General features: G+C 41.8%; 1 protein-coding gene across 1 annotated transcript; it reads left to right on the forward strand.

Moving 5' to 3' along the window:
* Window positions 1-8,632: 8,632 nt before the first annotated feature.
* On the forward strand, window positions 8,633-12,615 carry LOC147640184 (cytochrome P450 709B1-like). The gene is made up of 5 exons (XM_086778185.1): window positions 8,633-9,183; window positions 9,407-9,636; window positions 10,122-10,375; window positions 10,748-11,150; window positions 11,790-12,615. Exons 1-5 carry the CDS (start codon window positions 8,817-8,819, stop codon window positions 12,249-12,251), a joined length of 1,716 nt encoding a protein of 571 aa, XP_086634311.1. The 5' UTR covers window positions 8,633-8,816; the 3' UTR covers window positions 12,252-12,615.
* Window positions 12,616-18,671: the final 6,056 nt, after the last annotated feature.

Consider the following 18,671-nt stretch of genomic DNA (forward strand, 5'->3'; position numbering starts at 1 on the left):
CAACAAATCGACAGGCGACCGTAAAGGGGGGTGACTATTATTCTCTCTCCACCACCATTGCTCATTTTTATTAGCGTTTTTTTTTGTAATTTCCGAGTTCTCGAATTATTTTTTGCAAGAATTAAAAATGTCTGCTAGGCGTAGTGTGTCCCCACCGCCTTCTACTTCTCTAGGTTTTTCCAGTCTCTTGTCCTCGGTCGCGGGTTTGACCCCGACCAAATTGTCAGGCCGTACACGCCCGACCGTTGTTCGGTTCGGAGCGCGCTTATCGATCACTCGTGATCTGCCAGCGCCCTCCTCATCTATTGACCCCGTCTTAAGACCCAGCGAGCCCGCAGCGGTCGCATTGGCTAATGACCCCTTTCTGGCCGATGAGCCAGAGGACATGAACACTGACGTCGCCGAGGGGACCGAGGAGAACCTCTTGGATTATGACGACGATGACTATGACCTATTGGACCCTGCTGATGTCCTGACAGAGACGGAGATCTCTAGTGGACTGTTTAAATATCTTAATGCCAAATTGAACACTATGGGTAAAGTCCAAGCTGATTTAGTCACGATGCTACAAAGCATCTCCACACGGTTAGATGCATTGACAGCCGCCTCGACTAATACTCCGACTCCTCGTGGTAGCCGAGCTCCTACGGCACGGGTGAGCGTAGCCTCGCCAGTGGTTGCATGAGTACAGGCCGATGCGCCTGCGGGGCCGTCCGTAGCGACAGCTTCGTCGTTGTTAAAAGACTTAAAGCCGCCTAGTTTTGGTGGCGAGGAAAAGGAGAGAAACAAGGACTCAGTCAATATGTTTCTAGCAAAGTGGTCAGATTTGCACGCGCTGCGAACAGCAACCTAGCCGTATACAGCCCGTAGAGGCTAGCCTCTCTTTAACCGGCAAAGCGTACAAGTGGTGGATGAGTCTGACAACTCGCCCTGCCACTTGGACAGAATTTGAAACAATGTTTCGAAAAGAATTTTTGCCTGTTAATGAGGCAGAGAGAAGCTGGGAGTTATGGGACAAGTGCTCGATGGAGAACAAATCCCTAACTCAGTACATCTCGAACTACAGGGAGATAGTACTCAAGTTAAAGGGAATCGATGCATTCCAGACATTGTGAGGCTTTAAGAGAGGCCTCAAAGATGATTACCTTGAGTACGTAGAACCCCTACAGCTTAAAGACTTAGCAGAGGCAATTCAATATGCACAGATATTCGATGACATCAAGCGCCGTAGTGCGCGTGGTGGTTCTAGCAGGGCCGAGGGTAGTGAAAAGAGGAGGTCAAGCCTCAAAAGAAAAGGGTTCCGCAGTGACAAACAAGGGGATAGGACGGACCAGGAAGGACAGGGTGGTCATTAGTCTAAAAAACCGCGACCATCCAGGAAGAAAAGAGACACTGAAAACCAAAAGAAAGAGCAATATATTAAAGCGCGAAAGGAAAATCGCTGCTTTAATTGCAATGAAGTAGGACACACGAAGGCTGAGTGTCCAAAGCCTAAAGCAAGCACAAGTGGCAATGAGCCCAAAAAAGATGGTAAATCTTCTAGGCAGTTGTATACAGTGCAGAGACTCCCTCTCAGTTCCGCAGAGTTCAGAGAGGTGACAGTGTGTCATTGTGATGAGCATCACGCTTGTTCAGTGACACCAGCGATGTGGCAGCCTACTGTAGGTCCGCATGACATGGTGCGCATGTATGGCACCATAGGTGGCTGTAGAGTCACAGTTTTTATTGATGATGGAGCTAGTCACAACTTCTTGAACTACTCGTTAGTCAAGAAATTGGGATTGACTGAGACCCGAAGTGATCATGAGTATACTGTTGGCCTAGCCAACGGATATGACAAAACGGTATGGAATACCGTAGTATTGGGGGTCCCATTATCTATGCAGGACTATGAGGCACCGCTTGACTTTCAGGTCATGCACTTAGCCAGAGCAGACGTATATCTAGGCAGGGAGTGGCTGTATGGCTTGGGCCCTAGTCTAGCTCGGAATTACTTACATAATACGCTATGTTTTGAGCATGGAGGTAGAGTCATCACCCTGCAGGGCGCACCCTGCAGGGCGACCGTACTATCCCTGCCACACCACTTATTTCCTCCATGGAGTTGTATACAGCGGTCCGCAGAGACCAGATAGCAGAGGTATATGCTTGTTACCCTCTTTTGAATTTTGTTTCCGTAGATGAAACGATAAATGATGTTTGCGTAGACAAACAAGAAAAACAAAATAACCTTGGACGAGACACACTGTTTGAAAACCCTGTTTGGCATGCATGTGATTCAAACAAGAAAAAATCCAAGGTGAATGAGACATTAAAGAAAAAGTACGTAGATACTTTAACGAATTTATTAGAGGAATTTCAGGATGTTTTTCCTGATGATTTACCAGATGGTTTACCACCATCTAGGGAAGTAGACCATGGCATCGAAGTTATGCCAGGATCAAAACCTATAAGCAAACCTGCTTATAGATTAAGCCACTCCGAGGCAAAGGAGGTGGAAAAACAATTAACGGAATATTTGAACAAAGGCTTTATTCGGCCTAGTTCAACTCCGTGGGCATCGCCTATTCTTCTGGTAAAGAAGAAAGACGGATCTATGCGGATGTGCATAGACTATAGGGCTCTTAATCAAATAACAATTAAGAACAAGTATCCGATGCCACGCATGGATGAGTTGTTTGACCAACTCTATGGATCGAGATACTTCACAAAAATAGACCTGAGATCTGGGTATCATCAGGTTAGAATTAAACAAGAAGATGTTGCGAAGACAGCATTTAGGACCCGTTTCGGGCATTTTGAGTTTTTGGTTATGCCATTTGGGCTAACCAATGCTCCAGCGACGTTTATGACGCTGATGGACAGTATTTTACGTCCATATCTGGGAAAATTCGTAGTAGTTTTCCTAGATGATATTCTTGTGTACAGTAAGACACAAAAAGAACACATAGAGCATTTGCGTCTAGTGTTCAAGTTGTTGCGAGAGCACAAATTATTTGCAAAGAAAAGCAAATGTAAATTTTTTGAAACAAAAATTCACTACCTTGGCCATATTATATCTGCCGATGGTACGCGGATGGAGCCAGAAAAAGTAGACGCTATTCTTAAATGGCCAGCGCCGAAGAATCTGGAGGAACTGCAGATTTTTCTTGGCATGTCGGGGTTCTACCGACAGTATGTGAAGGACTACGCGAAGATCGCAGTCCCATTGACTGACCAGTTTACGGTCAAAAACAAAAAACATTAGTTGGGGGGACGCCCAACAGAAGAGCTTTGACAAGCTCAAAATGACCGTAGCAGCTGCACCTGTTTTGACAATTGTCGATCCGAATGAGCCGTTTGTTTTGGAAACAGACGCTAGTAATGAGGCCATTGGGGCCGTACTTATGCAAAAGGGACGCCCAATTGCATTTGAAAGTAAAAAGTTAGATCGTGCGCAGCGTAACTACTCGGCTTACGAGCGAGAGTTACTAGCGATAGTTCATGCACTGAAAAAGTGGAGACACTATTTATATGGTGCCACTTTTGAGGTCCGGACGGACCATGAAAGTCTGAAATGGCTTTCAAGTCAAAATGAACTGAAGGGTAGAAAAGCTCGGTGGGCGGAGATTCTACCAGAGTTTGACCTTCGAATACGTTACCAGAAAGGTAAGTATAACGTGGTGGCAGATGCACTTAGTCGCATGCCACAGATTAATGAACTTAGTTTCACAGTCTTCAAGAATGATTTCTTGGAGTCCCTACGTGGTTTATGTGAGCACGATCCATCTTTTACAGAGGTCTGGTGCGCTGTACGCGTACGCACTTCTTCACACACGCGATCACCTCCCTCGTTGGCACGTATTGCTAGTTCGCAGAGACTGGCCGAAGGTGCAACGAGAAGGGAAGCGAGAGTTAGTCCGGAGAGACTAGCCGTGTCTTCTGGGTAAAGTTTGGAACCGGAGAGTTCTGACGTAGGCCCTTCATCACCTTTGACTGCCACGGTTTCAAAGGGGAGTGATAAACTTCGTCGGGGGGAGAAATATGCTAATTACTCCATTGACGACGGGTACTTACTCTACAAGGGTAGAATATGTGTACCAAACTATTGGTGACTTTCGGGCCCAAATTCTTAAAGAAAGTCATGATAGTCCAAGTGCGGATCATCCCGGGATTCAGAAGACCTATGCACTAGTAAAAAGACAGTTTTATTGGCCTAGTTTGTTTAAGGACATCCAGACTTATGTGCTAAAATGCAATAAGTGCCAGGTCAATAAACATGAACGTCTTAAGGTTGGAGGACTACTCCATCCGCTGGAGATTCCTCAAGGGAAATGGGAAAGCATTTCCATGGATTTCATTACTGGTTTACCCAAGACGAGTCAAGGGAATGACTCGGTGTGGGTGGTAGTGGACAGGTTAACTAAAATGGCAAAGTTTATTGCCACGAAGAAAACTGTTAAAACGCCAGAGTTGGCAAAACTCTTTATTGAACATCTCTACAAGCTATATGGCCTGCCCGCAGATATAGTGTCGGATAGAGATAGAAAGTTCAACAGTCATTTTTGGAGGGAAGTCTTCAAAAAGCTGGATACTACTCTGAGTATGAGTACGACAGATCATCCGGAGTCTGATGGTCAAACTGAAAGAGTTAACCAAATTCTAGAGGATATGTTGCGTTCTTATGTTAGTAAGAAGCAATCTAATTGGAAAGAGTACTTACCCTTACTGGAGTTTGCCTATAACAGCTCCAAACACTCAGCAACTGGATTTACACCATTCATGTTAATGTATGGATTCCAGCCAAGATCTGCAATGGCTGTAGGCCTAGAAAAGGAGAAGATTCAATCTGTCAAGGATTTCCTTGAAGATATGAATGATATGCTCAGAGCCGCACGTGAGAGCATTCGTAGCGCTCAGGATCGCGCTAAAACTTATGCGGATAAAGGACGAAGAAAGGTGACTTTGCAGAAGGTGACTTTGTATTCCTCAAGGTTCCTGCGCAGTCAGAAACCATGAAAACGGAAAAGTGTGATAAACTTTCTCCGAGATATTGTGGTCCTTTTAAAATCCTTAAGAAGATTGGGGACGTAGCATATAAACTTGAGTTACCGGAGAGTTCTCAAGTCCATCCTGTCTTCCATGTCAGTAAATTGAAGAAATCAGTTCACGGGTTAGAGAACGCAGTTTCTCCAGAGATTTTGGTGGACTTGATAGAACCACCAAAGATACCACATGAACCTGAAAAGATTATACAGTATCGTGATAGACAAACCCGACATAAAGTGTACCGGGAGGTACTTGTTAAATGGACAGATAGGGATGAGGAGGTAGCTACCTGGGAACGCCGTAGTGCAATTTCCAAAAGGTTTCCCCAGTTTGTTTTCGAGGACGAAAACTCTTCTTAAGGGGGGGGTAATGTCACGTAGGCTGTAATGCCTGTGATGACCGACGGCAGACCGGATGGCCATATCCGGGGTTCAGTGGGAGAGGACGCCCATGCGGAGTCATGGGCAGCCAGGCTAGTGTGGACGGCAGGCCACACACTATATAGCTTGGGGAATGAGGGGCAATCCTCATTCTTCCTCTATGGCTGGGTGGTGAGCCAGAGGCCGTCCCCTCTCGTGGTAACGCCCGTAGCGGCGTTACGGATATCTAACAGGAATAAAGAAGGTGTGCCCTTATTTTGGGGGGGGCAGTCACCTTATAGAAGAGTGCTTGTACAAAAGAGGATAGAATATTCTTTATAGAAGAGTTCTTGTACAAAAGGCGATAGAATATTCCTTGGTGATACATAAATCATGCCAACATGGTTGTAGTTCAAAGGTTCCACTTTGATCTTTTGAAACATGAATGTTTGTGATAACCAGAAAAATGATTAATGGCTCTTTATTTTTTCAAATTTTGAAGAGTAAAAAAAAATACAAAAGGGGGTTTCATTGCACAATCAGGGTGTGATAAATGAGCTCCCACCATGGAAGTACAGATGTAAATGACTTGTTTTTTTTCTTTTCTAACTCTTAATCAATGTAAATAACCATTCAAAATTCAAAAACAATAAAAAAACCAACCCTTTTCTTTCTCTTTTGTCTCCTTTTTGGCAACCTTATCCACAACTAATCCTCTTCTCTCAACCAACCACATAGCTTCAAGAAGCCATATCTAGGAAAGAGGGAATTGTAAGAAGATGGCGGGAGTGCAAATAGAGTAAAAGGGACAATCTTATTACATAGATGGATTATGAGGCTAGATTATTACGATGAAAGGAATTCATAAAGTATCCTCCTTATCACAGGTTTCTATGTGATAGATGACCTCGCGAAAGTTGGACTACTTGGGTGATTTGCAACGTGTCAGGAACATGCCACGCCATCACCAATTTGGGAACTTCTTGAATATGCAAAATTACCCACATGCTATATATCATTGGAAAGATCTCGAAGAGTAGATTCTCAATCTATAATCTCTGAGAAATTTTGGTATGATTTGCAAAAAAATTTTGCCTAACGGCTTGCTCGATAATGCTTATGCGAGTGCTTATGTATTAGGCTTATGCATTAGCCGAGTACATAAGGCTCATGTGTATGCAACGGCTTATATATAAGGTTTATGCATGATGCTTATGCACAGTTTTATGCAGGCTAGGAATGAATAGCTTTACGCATAGCCTCGTGTGTAGGCTATGCATGCTATGCATAAGCCTTATGTATAGTATGCATAAGGCCTATGCATGAGCCTTATACAGAAGGGTTATGTATTAGTCGAGTGCTACCTAGGCATGGCGGTAGCTACCGGAATGCACCGTGAGCTCCCATTACGCGTCCGGTGCTCTCGGTGCATGCCGGTAGCTACCAACATGCAACGGTATCTCCCGGTGCATGCTCGGTGCTAGCTAAGTAGCTTCTGGCATGCATCGGGAGCACCCAATGCATGCCAGGTGTGCTACCTAGGTATGCTCATAGCTACTGACATGCACTGGGAGCATGGAGTGGATGTCGGGTGCTACCTAAGTATGCTGGTAGCTACCAACATGCACCCAGAGCACCCAATGTATGTGCTGGTTGCTACCTAGGCATATCGATAGCTTCCAATGAATGCTCCATGCTACCTAGATATGCCAGTAGCTACCAACGTGCAGCACTGGAGCTCCCAATGTATGCCGGGTGCTACCTAGGTATGCGGGTAACTACTGGCATGCACCGAAAGCATCGAATGCATTTTGGGTTCTAGCTAGGCATGTTAGTATCTTCCAATATATGCTAGGCACTACCTAGGCATGCTCTAGCTATCGGCATGCCACAGGAGCTTCAATGCATGCCAGATTTTACCTAAGCATGCTGACAGCCACACCGGCATGCACTGGGAGCTCCCATGCATACGAATAACTACCGGCATGCACAAGGGAGCTTCCAATGCATGTCGGGTGCTATATAGGCATGCTAGTAGCTTCCAATGCATGCCAATAGGTACCGGCATGCACCAGGAGCTCCGGTAACTACCGGCATGCACTAGGAGCTATCGTGGCATGTAGGCATGCCGATAGCAATCAATTGAGTTCATCATTAACATCAATTGAGTTCATCATTAACATCAATTGTACTTATGAACATTAACATCAATTGAGTTCATCATTATGCGTGCAATCAATTGAGTTCATCATTAACATCAATTGTACTTATGAACATTAACATCAATTGAGTTCATCATTATGCGTGCAATCATTATGCGTGCAATCATTATCTCTCTCTTCTATCTCTTTCCACACACACACACGATGGACTCCTTTGATCCCCATGACGTAGATAGTTGCTCACTGTGCTAATTAGCCCTAGGGCACAATACTATCAAGCCTTCTGCATTTCTTTCGGGGAGGAACATCAACCATTCGCTCAGTATCAAAACAACAAAGAAAGGTTCTCAATTTTCCCCACAACAAAGTCTTCTACTCGATCATAAGGACACGATCGAGTAGAAGCTCGAGTGGTGGAGGCATAAGTAAAGCCATGCCATTGGGTTTTTTTTTTGGGGGGGGTGACACAATCATATAAGTGAAGCAAAAAGAAGCCATGCCATAATGCCATGTGTGACACTAAAACTTCTAGTTTGGCCACGATCTATAGATCGTGCCCAATGATAATATTGGGCTAGAGAATTAGCACGAAGTAGTCTGTTGATGGCTCCTTTTAGCATTGATAATTTGTGAGCCTTCTTTGTAACATGGATAGGAATTCTTGGTAGAAGTTTGTAATTTTAATAAAGTTCAAAAGACAAGCTTATGTATATAGCCGGTTGCAGCAAGCAGCAGGTATAGTACAAATCCAATCTAAAATCTGAATAACCTCTTTGTAATATGGAATTTGAAGCTTGAGCCTAAGGCAGTTGGTACGTAAATCAGTATATTTTTCTTTAAAGAAAACGTTAATAACTATTTCGTTTGGCCTTTCTAGCAAAGTCCTTGGCAACTCTTTATCTTACACGTGTAAATACTTTGACTTAAAAGTGTCAGACTTGTCGAAAGTTCTTCGAGGCCCATTTATATTTGCGGGACACAAAGCTTGCGGGAAGCTGCGAACGAAGCTTCGTCGTCGACGTGGATCTCTTCTCCTTCTTGCTTCTTGCTTGTATATAAACACTTCAAATCGGCAGTGTGTTATATAATAGCACCACCACCACAGCCTTAATTAGTTGTCTTAAACCTTCACACGGCCACCGTCAACTCGTGTTAAGCTACTGTCTCCTCGACCTGCTAGCTTTGGACGTAATTGGCTACAGCTTGCTGCTCCACAGTTGGCGTCCTGCTACTACTAATTAGAATTAATCAGTCCAAGCTAGCTAGGATGCAGCCAGCTGTTGTAATGGAGCAGCTCTTACCCTTCGACGTTGCTGGCTATCATGGAGGCGCCCAATTAGGAAGAGCTCACTCTCTTCTAGTCCTCTATTCTAGTACGCTAGCCGCCATCGCTATCTTCTCTCTGTTTATTTACCTTCTCCACGTCTATTACTTGAGACCGGCTTCGCTTACGAGGGCTTTGCTGCAGCAAGGCTTCACCGTGTTGCCTTATCGCCCCATAGCCGGAGATCTCCCTGAGCTCAAGCGTTTGGAAGCCCAGGCTCAACTCTCCGACATTCCTTCCCCCGCTGATCACCATCTCCTTCTACCCCGTATCCTACCCTTCTACAACAATCTCCTCTCCAAGCACGCAGGTAGTATAACAGCTCATGCATCTCTAGATTAATCCCTGATTTACCTTGCAGGTAGCTTAATTCTTATAATTCAAAATCTCTAATCATATCGCAAGATCTTGATCAAATTTCAGAATAATCGGATCAGCTCTTAATTACTTGTCGATGTGTGTGTGTGTGTGTGTTTTTTTTTCTTTTTTGGTTTTGTTTTTGAAACAAATCGTTGCGCTTGTTTGTGCTGCAGGTTCCCGCCGCCTGGTTTATTGGTGGGGTAATCAGCCCACCTTCTTGATTAGCAACGCAGACGATGCGAAAAGCGTCTTGTCTTCCGATGCGAAGCAATTGCAGAAGCCCTACTTTGTCACGGAAGGCTTCAATCGGTTGCTAGGCAAAGGGCTTCTCTTGGCCAATGGTGAAGACTGGCACCAGCAACGCAACATCCTTCGTCCCGCATTCTTCTCCGAGAAGATCAAGGTTTGTACTTAAGCTAAGCTTGAAATATAGCCTAATCTTAATTGAGGTTAGTTTTATCTACATCTTGAAGTTACTCCTAGTAGGCATCGAATCAAACATAATGTACTCTAAGTTCTAGTTATAAACTAATAAAAAATTTCAATTGTACACACGTTTTAAAGCTAGTGCCACACTGACTCTGTCACTCACACACTCACTCTCTCTCTCCCTCTCTCTCTCTCTCACACACACACACATAAAAGGAAAATAATGTGCATGAAAGGAAAAATAAAACAGTGAGGTTCATTTTTTGTACAGGTATTTGCATTTTGAATGAACATGGCAATCTAACACATGTGCTTTTGATTGAGATAATTCTCTAATTTTAAATTATGAACTATTTATGAATGCGCTATTTTTTCAAATTTATTATAATTCAGTTCTAACTTGTATTGCAATAGTGTCTAATTAGTTTGATCCTTTCTATTTTTATCCTGTGGTGGTAGGAGATGGTGGCTGACATGGTGACTAGCTCATTGGAGATGGTGGAAGCATGGGAGAGCCAGCTTAGCAAACAACCTGGACATGTGGCAGAGCTAGAGGTGGCACATGATATCAAGAATACGACAGCTGACATTCTGGCCCGTAGCTCATTTGGGTCAAGCTACCTGAAAGGCAAAGCTGTGTTTGAGAGACAAGAGCGCCTCCTCGGTCTCCTCAGCAACCTCACCGTCCAAAATAGTGTTATCCCATTCTATCAGTAAGTCTTTTAGATGCTAGCACTCAAAGCATCTTTATGGATAAAGCTAAATTAAAAGTTGAAATTACCAATTCGTGGATAACGTGTTGCTCTTCGAGAATACATATTCTATATTCATTCGTATTATTTATCTAAGTGCTTATACGGTCCATTGCTTCTAGCAGCAGCTAATGTAGTTGTTATTTACATATTTAGACATTGAACTACTAAATATGTGGCACACATTGTTTACACTTACTGTTGTTGTTGACTCTTTGATAGCTGAGTGCTCGATGCCTTCTTAGCTATTTTTTTTAAAACTTTACTGATACAATCATCACTATTAATGGAACATTTCTAATAGGATGTTTCTATTTAATGGGGATGATGCAGGTTCCTTCCCACCAGTATAAATCGTGAGATAAAGGAGATGGAGAAAAGAAACAACAAAGAACTTCATGAGATCATAGAATCGAGGAGAAAGATTGTAGCCAATGCAAAATCAGAACGTCATTCTACTTATGGGACTGATTTGTTGGGCTTGATGTTAGCTACAGAAGAGGAGCAAGAGGTCAAGCTCAATGGCAAGCCAGCTCGCCTCACCACACAACAAGTGATAGATGAATGCAAAACCTTTTTCCTTGCAGGCCATGAGACCACTTCAAACTTGCTTGCGTGGACCATGGTTTTGTTATCACTTAACCAAGAGTGGCAAGATAAAGCGAGACAAGAAGTTTTGGAAGTTTGTGGAGACAAAGGTGAACCTAAGGCGGAGCACCTAAACAAGCTCAAAATTGTAAGGTCCCGACTCCCAATTAATATTCTTATTGTTTGTTTTTTAGATTCTTTTTAAAATCTTGTCTATGAGGAGGGGGGGGGAAATCATTAATAAATTTTTACTCTGATCAAAAAATCATTTTCTTGCAAGTAATTTCACTATGTTTGCTCTTATTATTACGAGTCTACAACTAGAACCTATTAAACTTTTCAAATTTCTTTTTAATCAAGCTTGCTTTTTTTTTCTATTTTTAAAATTACATTGGTAATCTTAGTCCACTAGTAATTCTTCTAGGTATGAAGTTAGTCTAAACCCCACCTTCTCTTTCTTCTAAAGCTAAGTTAAAGTCATGTCGGCTTGTCAAAGAGGCCACCTAAATTAGTGATCTCATTGGTAAAAAGCCAACCTTGATCTCACTCTCAGTGCGAACCAAAATCGTAATCATGCTAGTTCATGTAGGTGATCATTATCTTTTACAAGTTAGTCTAAAACCATAATCTACCTTATAAATCAAACTTAAGTTAAGTAACCCAAGTATCCATAGTTAAATAATCATGATGAATAATGCACATTTATACATCCCCTTGCCACATTTTGAGTACTACTTTGCATTTATTATATTGTAATTTCTGATGATCTCTGCTTTTGCACATGCAGGTGGGGATGATATTGAATGAAACACTAAGGTTATATCCCCCTGTGCCACAATATGGCCGTCGTGAGACATTGCGAAATGCTGAGAATGTGAAGGTGGGTGATCGATGGCTGCCTCCTGGAACAGGGATAACCATTGCATCCGCTTACATACATAGAGATAAAGGGGTTTGGGGTGAAAATGCAGACGAGTTTCGACCAGAGAGGTTTGAAAATGGCATTTCAAAATCATGCAAGCATCCCTATTCCTTCATGCCTTTTGGTATGGGACCCCGCATTTGTATTGGCCAAAGCTTTGCCATCATGGAGGCTAAGGTCATCCTCTCTGTAATCCTCCAACGCTTTCGTTTCCATCTCTCCCCCAATTATCGTCATGCACCTCAAATCACCATCACTATGAGACCCAAACACGGTGTTCAAGTCATCCTCCAATCCTTGTCAGTGGATAAATCCTTCACAAAATAAGCATATAATTCATCCTTATATTACATGATATGATCCGTATCTCACCTAACAGGCTTGAGGATAAAACAAGCATATAATTCATCCTTGTATCCTTATCTTACATAATGTGATCCTTATCTCACCTAATAGGCTTGAGGCTCTTCACAAAACAAGCATATAATTCATCCTTGGATCCTTATCTTGCTTAATAGGCTTGTGGTCCTTATGAGTACCAAATATAATTAAGGTTAGTACACCTTTAAGGCTTGCACACATAGTTTTTTTTTAATGAGAAAGAATGATTGGGTTGGACCCTATGTATCCATATATAAGTCAAGGTTCATTTATTCATTCGCATAATAAAGTGTTACATTGAACAATGCCCATAACTTATGTACGTGGATCAATGAAAGTTTGGTGTCATTTTCTTGATGTTGCAACTGATGTTGTTGTCTAATAACTCATCGATTCTAATGTGGGCCACCATTAGGGATTCGTTGCATATGGCCAACTAGAATGTGTTACATTCCTTTTCTTACAGAGTTTGGCTGTGAAGTCAAACTCCAAGAATAAGAGCAATCGGGAACGTGATCGGACTCAAAATTTGGACCGTCTAATAGTGGAATCATCTAAAAGTAAATGGGATTGCCTGATAGTTGGTGGATCACCCGAAAGTAGAGTTTTTTCAAACACAAATCATCTGATACTCAGATCGCTTTCAATCGAATCATCTCACTGATAGTTGGATCACTACAAAGTTGAATCGTACGATCCAACTAGAAGCATTTCTTATAAGGAGCTTGAAAATACAAAATTTTCAATAGATTGTTTGATCTTGATCAAGAAACTCTTAAACATACATAGACATACAAAAACTTAGAAAAGACCAAAAACATTTTAAAAATAAAAAATACCAAAAAATTTTATGAAACCCCCAAATAACAAAAACATAGAGAATTCAAGACTCTTAAAAAACATTACAAATTTACCAAAAGAGACCAAAAATTTTGGATCATGTGACATCAATACTTTAGGGGTACACCAAAAATTTTGGCAATAGTATGAGACTGATGACTAGAGATTCTGTTTGAGTGGTTTAAGCTACCAAGACTTGGCTGAAAGGCATATGCTCCTTAGGTTTGGACGAGTGGCTCCAATGTGGAAAATTTGATTAATTGAGTACATTGTAATAGTGAGATATTATCAAACACCCGAATTGCTAGTAGCAGGATTAGACTACAAGAGATGTTGATGCATAGAATCCCTAGAGGCTTCCCAAGTCAGGGGGGAGTTATTCAATACTAATACCTAATCGTAGAGACTCTAGCACTAGTTAGTAATGGATTTTAGTTCACACCATCAACTGCTCCTTTGTCTGCTAAAGTAATGGATTTCAGCTCACACCATCAGGTGCCCCTTTGTTTGATGCATATGGCATGTCGTTAATACTAGCATAGCTCTTAGATCAAGGTCAAGTAAGATTGTCTCGTGCTACTTCAATGAGGTTGGCTACTGTGAATGTGGTCCAAGCAGTCCCGGAAAGATCCAATCCAAAGTACAAACCCAATATCGAATGATTGGCAAGGATCCTTTGGAAATTCCTTGATCTAGTGAGATTGAGACTTTTATGCACATTTATGGGAATGCGATGGGAACCATGTGAGGTATCAAATTTTACACTGATGGGAACCATGTGAGATATCAAATTGTTGAGCTAGAGGGAGCATAGGATAATCAGCTTGAGGGAGCATAGAATAATCAGCTTGAAAACCCCATTGTAAGAAGGTTTACAGATAAAGAGGGAGATAAATTCTTCATTAATGAGTTCAGAAATCTCTATTACGCACATAGGCAGATAGAGGTAAACACGTAGGAAGAAAAATAAATCCCCTCCTTGAGCATAGGTTAACTGAGCTCTTGAAAGAAAATCGTGTCTCCTCACAACCTCACCCTTTCTATCACAACCTCACCCTTTCTATCACTTTAATTCATAGACCCATAATACACTTTTTAGACCACCTTCTACTGACTTTAGACTGAGACCTCATCCTTCACTAGAAAATGTATCCTCTTAACATCCCTAGTATCAAATCCAACAATGATTTACATGCCACAAGAATCAACACACTAGTCTAAGACATACCACAATCCATGATTTGTCTTGGATTGTAGCCAGCACCATCCACACTTTGTGAGGGATCCCACTCCTCTGAAAGTAAATCTCATGATCCTCTTAGCTACCTCAGGCACTTGGCATCACAAAATATACCACATATGGCCAGTGCACCAAGAAATAGCCGCTCATCAAGACTTATAGGAATTATAACTCTTTTGAGAACAACTCCCCTTCCACTCTTTTGGTCTAACCCTAGATGGAATAGCTAGATGATTGTTTATTACCCTTGAACCAATTTACAAGTGTGCATATGAGTCTATTCCCACTGTGTTAGGTGGATTTTTAAAAGGTTGGAGATAAATGGATTTTTCTCAACTTATCATTCGGTTCATCTAAAACCTTATAAGAGTACATTCACAAGATAAGATATATTACTCTTGGTGTTCATCTAAAACCTTATGAGAGTACATTCACAAGATAAGATCTTATTATTCTCGATGTTCACACAAGGAGAAGCTGATCCAACAAAAGATAATTCACTCTACCTAAACAAATTGAAGGAGAAAACACTCAGTCATTACTCGTGTGCAAAAGAGAGGGACATTTGTTGAGAGTTATCTAGCTTCCATTGATTTTGATGATAACATGAAAGAAAGTTTGAGATCTAAGGGAGACGATTCGTGCTTAGATGCTTCTTTCATTACACCGAGTAGACCTTTTAAGAAGGAAAAATTTGGAGAGTCGCTCTCCAAGGGGAATAAAGAAGGTGTGCCCTTATTTTGGGGGGGGCAGTCACCTTATAGAAGAGTGCTTGTACAAAAGAGGATAGAATATTCTTTATAGAAGAGTTCTTGTACAAAAGGCGATAGAATATTCCTTGGTGATACACAAATCATGCCAACATGGTTGTAGTTCAAAGGTTCCACTTTGATCTTTTGAAACATGAATGTTTGTGATAACCAGAAAAATGATTAATGGCTCTTTATTTTTTCAAATTCTGAAGAGTAAAAAAAAATACAAAAGGGGGTTTCATTGCACAATCAGGGTGTGATTGTGATAAATGAGCTCCCACCATGGAAGTACAGATGTAAATGACTTGTTTTTTTTCTTTTCTAACTCTTAATCAATGTAAATAACCATTCAAAATTCGAAAACAATAAAAAAACCAACCCTTTTCTTTCTCTTTTGTCTCCTTTTTGGCAACCTTATCCACAACTAATCCTCTTCTCTCAACCAACCACATAGCTTCAAGAAGCCATATGTAGGAAAGAGGGAATTGTAAGAAGATGGCGGGAGTGCAAATAGAGTAGAAAGAGACCAATTTTCCTCGAGAGTGATGCCAAAAATGTTAACTACCAAACTCTAAATGCAATTGATAATGCTTACCTTAACACGTCATGGAGAACTTGCGAGCTCCAAAGCTTGTATCTGTTAAAGACTCGAAGCTACACTGGTGGTTGCTAGCGAGTCCACTCCTTTGCCTCCTTCCCCCCAAGATGTCACCAAGAGGTTGCATTTCTTCATACAAGGACTCTTACTCCTCTCTAGGACTCTCATGCTCATGAACACAAGCATAAGAGGAACATGCACCAAGAATGAATGAACTCTCTCACACACCATGGACATAACAGAGTAAGAAGATAAGAACCAGGCTCAATTGGCACAAAGGGGGATTTTTTCTTTGCATTATCAAAATTTGATATGTATACAAATAGGCCTTATTCACACTTGGATACCCAAAAGGTAAAAAAACATGAACCAAATGACTACAAGAGTCACATCAACTTGGGCATGGCTAGCTATTCTCATAATGACAACATTTATAGTGCCATTTCATGACGCTCTTATAAAACCTGGGACAACACTGGTATCCTCTATAGCATGCCTCCCTTCTCTTAACCATGCATTCACAAGATTTAAGACACTAATTACTCGAGTTAACTAGAGCCCAATTATATTGAAGATACAACACATACAGAACACTATAATACTAAGTGATTTAAAAGGGACAATCTTATTACATAGATGGATTATGAGGCTAGATTATTACGATGGAAGGAATTCATAAAGTATCCTCCTTATCACAGGTTTCTATGTGATAGATGACCTCGCAAAAGTTGGACTACTTGGGTGATTTGCAACGTGTCAGGAACATGCCACGCCATCACCAATTTGGGAACTTCTTGAATATGCAAAATTACCCACATGCTATATATCATTGGAAAGATCTCGAAGAGTAGATTCTCAATCTATAATCTCTGAGAAATTTTGGTCTGATTTGCAAAAAAATTAACCATCAGCCCATTTTTTAAGAAAAAGCTAATACGGAAGTTCTTAGAGGGCCCCTTTTTGAGTCCAAATTTTGCCTAACGGCTTGCTCGATAATGCTTATGCGAGTGCTTATGTATTAGGCTTATGCATTAGCCGAGTACATAAGGCTCATGTATGCAACGGCTTATATATAAGGTTTATGCATGAGGCTTATGCACAGTTTTATGCAGGCTAGGAATGAATAGCTTTATGCATAGCCTCGTGTGTAGGCTATGCATGCTATGCATAAGCCTTATGTATAGTATGCATAACGCCTATGCATGAGCCTTATACAGAAGGCTTATGTATTAGTCGAGTGCTACCTAGGCATGGCGGTAGCTACCGGAATGCACCGTGAGCTCCCATTACGCGTCCGGTGCTCTCGGTGCATGCCGGTAGCTACCAACATGCAACGGTATCTCCCGGTGCATGCTCGGTGCTAGCTAAGTAGCTTATGGCATGCATCGGGAGCACCCAATGCATGCCAGGTGTGCTACCTAGGTATGCTCATAGCTACGGACATGCACTGGGGGAGCATGGAGTGGATGTCGGGTGCTACCTAAGTATGCTGGTAGCTACCAACATGCACCCAGAGCACCCAATGTATGTGCTGGTTGCTACCTAGGCATATCGATAGCTTCCCATGAATGCTCCATGCTACCTAGATATGCGAGTAGCTACCAACATGCAGCACTGGAGCTCCCAATGTATGCCGGGTGCTACCTAGGTATGCGCGTAACTACTAGCATGCACCGAAAGCATCGAATGCATGTTGGGTTCTAGCTAGGCATGTTAGTATCTTCCAATATATGCTAGGCACTACCTAGGCATGCTCTAGCTATCGGCATAGAGCTTCAATGCATGCCAGATTTTACCTAAGCATGCTGACAGCCACACCGGCATGCACTGGGAGCTCCCATGCATACGAATAACTACCGGCATGCACCAGGAGCTATCGTGGCATGTAGGCATACCTAGGTAGCTTCCATTGAAAGCTACCTAGGCATGCCGATAGCAATCAATTGAGTTCATCATTAACATCAATTGTACTTATGAACATTAACATCAATTGAGTTCATCATTATGGGTGCAATCATTATCTCTCTCTTCTATCTCTTTCCACACACACACACACGATGGACTCCTTTGATCCACCATGACGTAGATAGTTGGTCACTGTGCTAATTAGCCCTAGGGCACAATACTATCAAGCCTTCTGCATTTCTTTCGGGGAGGAACATCAACCATTCGCTCAGTATCAGAACAACAAAGAAAGCTTCTCAATTTTCCCCACAACAAAGTCTTCTACTCGATCATAAGGACACGATCGAGTAGAAGCTCGAGTGGTGGAGGCATAAGTAAAGCCATGCCATTGGGTTTTTTTTTTGGGGGGGGTGACACAATCATATAAGTGAAGCAAAAAGAAGCCATGCCATAATACCATGTGTGACACTAAAACTTCTAGTTTGGCCACGATCTATAGATCGTGCCCAATGATAATATTGGGCTAGAGAATTAGCACGAAGTAGTCTATTGATGGCTCCTTAGCATTGATAATTTGTGAGCCTTCTTTGTAACATGGATAGGAATTCTTGGTAGAAGTTTGTAATTTTAATAAAGTTCAAAAGACAAGCTTATGTATATAGCCGGTTGCAGCAAGCAGCAGGTATAGTACAAATCCAATCTAAAATCTGAATAACCTCTTTGTAATATGGAATTTGAAGCTTGAGCCTAAGGCAGTTGGTACGTAAATCAGTATATTTTTCTTTAAAGAAAACGTTAATAACTATTTCGTTTGGCCTTTCTAGCAAAGTCCTTGGCAACTCTTTATCTTACACGTGTAAATACTTTGACTTAAAGGTGTCAGACTTGTCGAAAGTTCTTCGAGGCCCATTTATATTTGCGGGACACAAAGCTTGCGGGAAGCTGCGAACGAAGCTTCGTCGTCGACGTGGATCTCTTCTCCTTCTTGCTTCTTGCTTGTATATAAACACTTCAAATCGGCAGTGTGTTAT

The sequence above is a fragment of the Cibotium barometz genome, chromosome 3 (genome assembly GCF_041138505.1).
Source record: "Cibotium barometz isolate CiBa-2024 chromosome 3, ASM4113850v1, whole genome shotgun sequence".
In the NCBI taxonomy this organism is placed as follows: domain Eukaryota; kingdom Viridiplantae; phylum Streptophyta; class Polypodiopsida; order Cyatheales; family Cibotiaceae; genus Cibotium; species Cibotium barometz.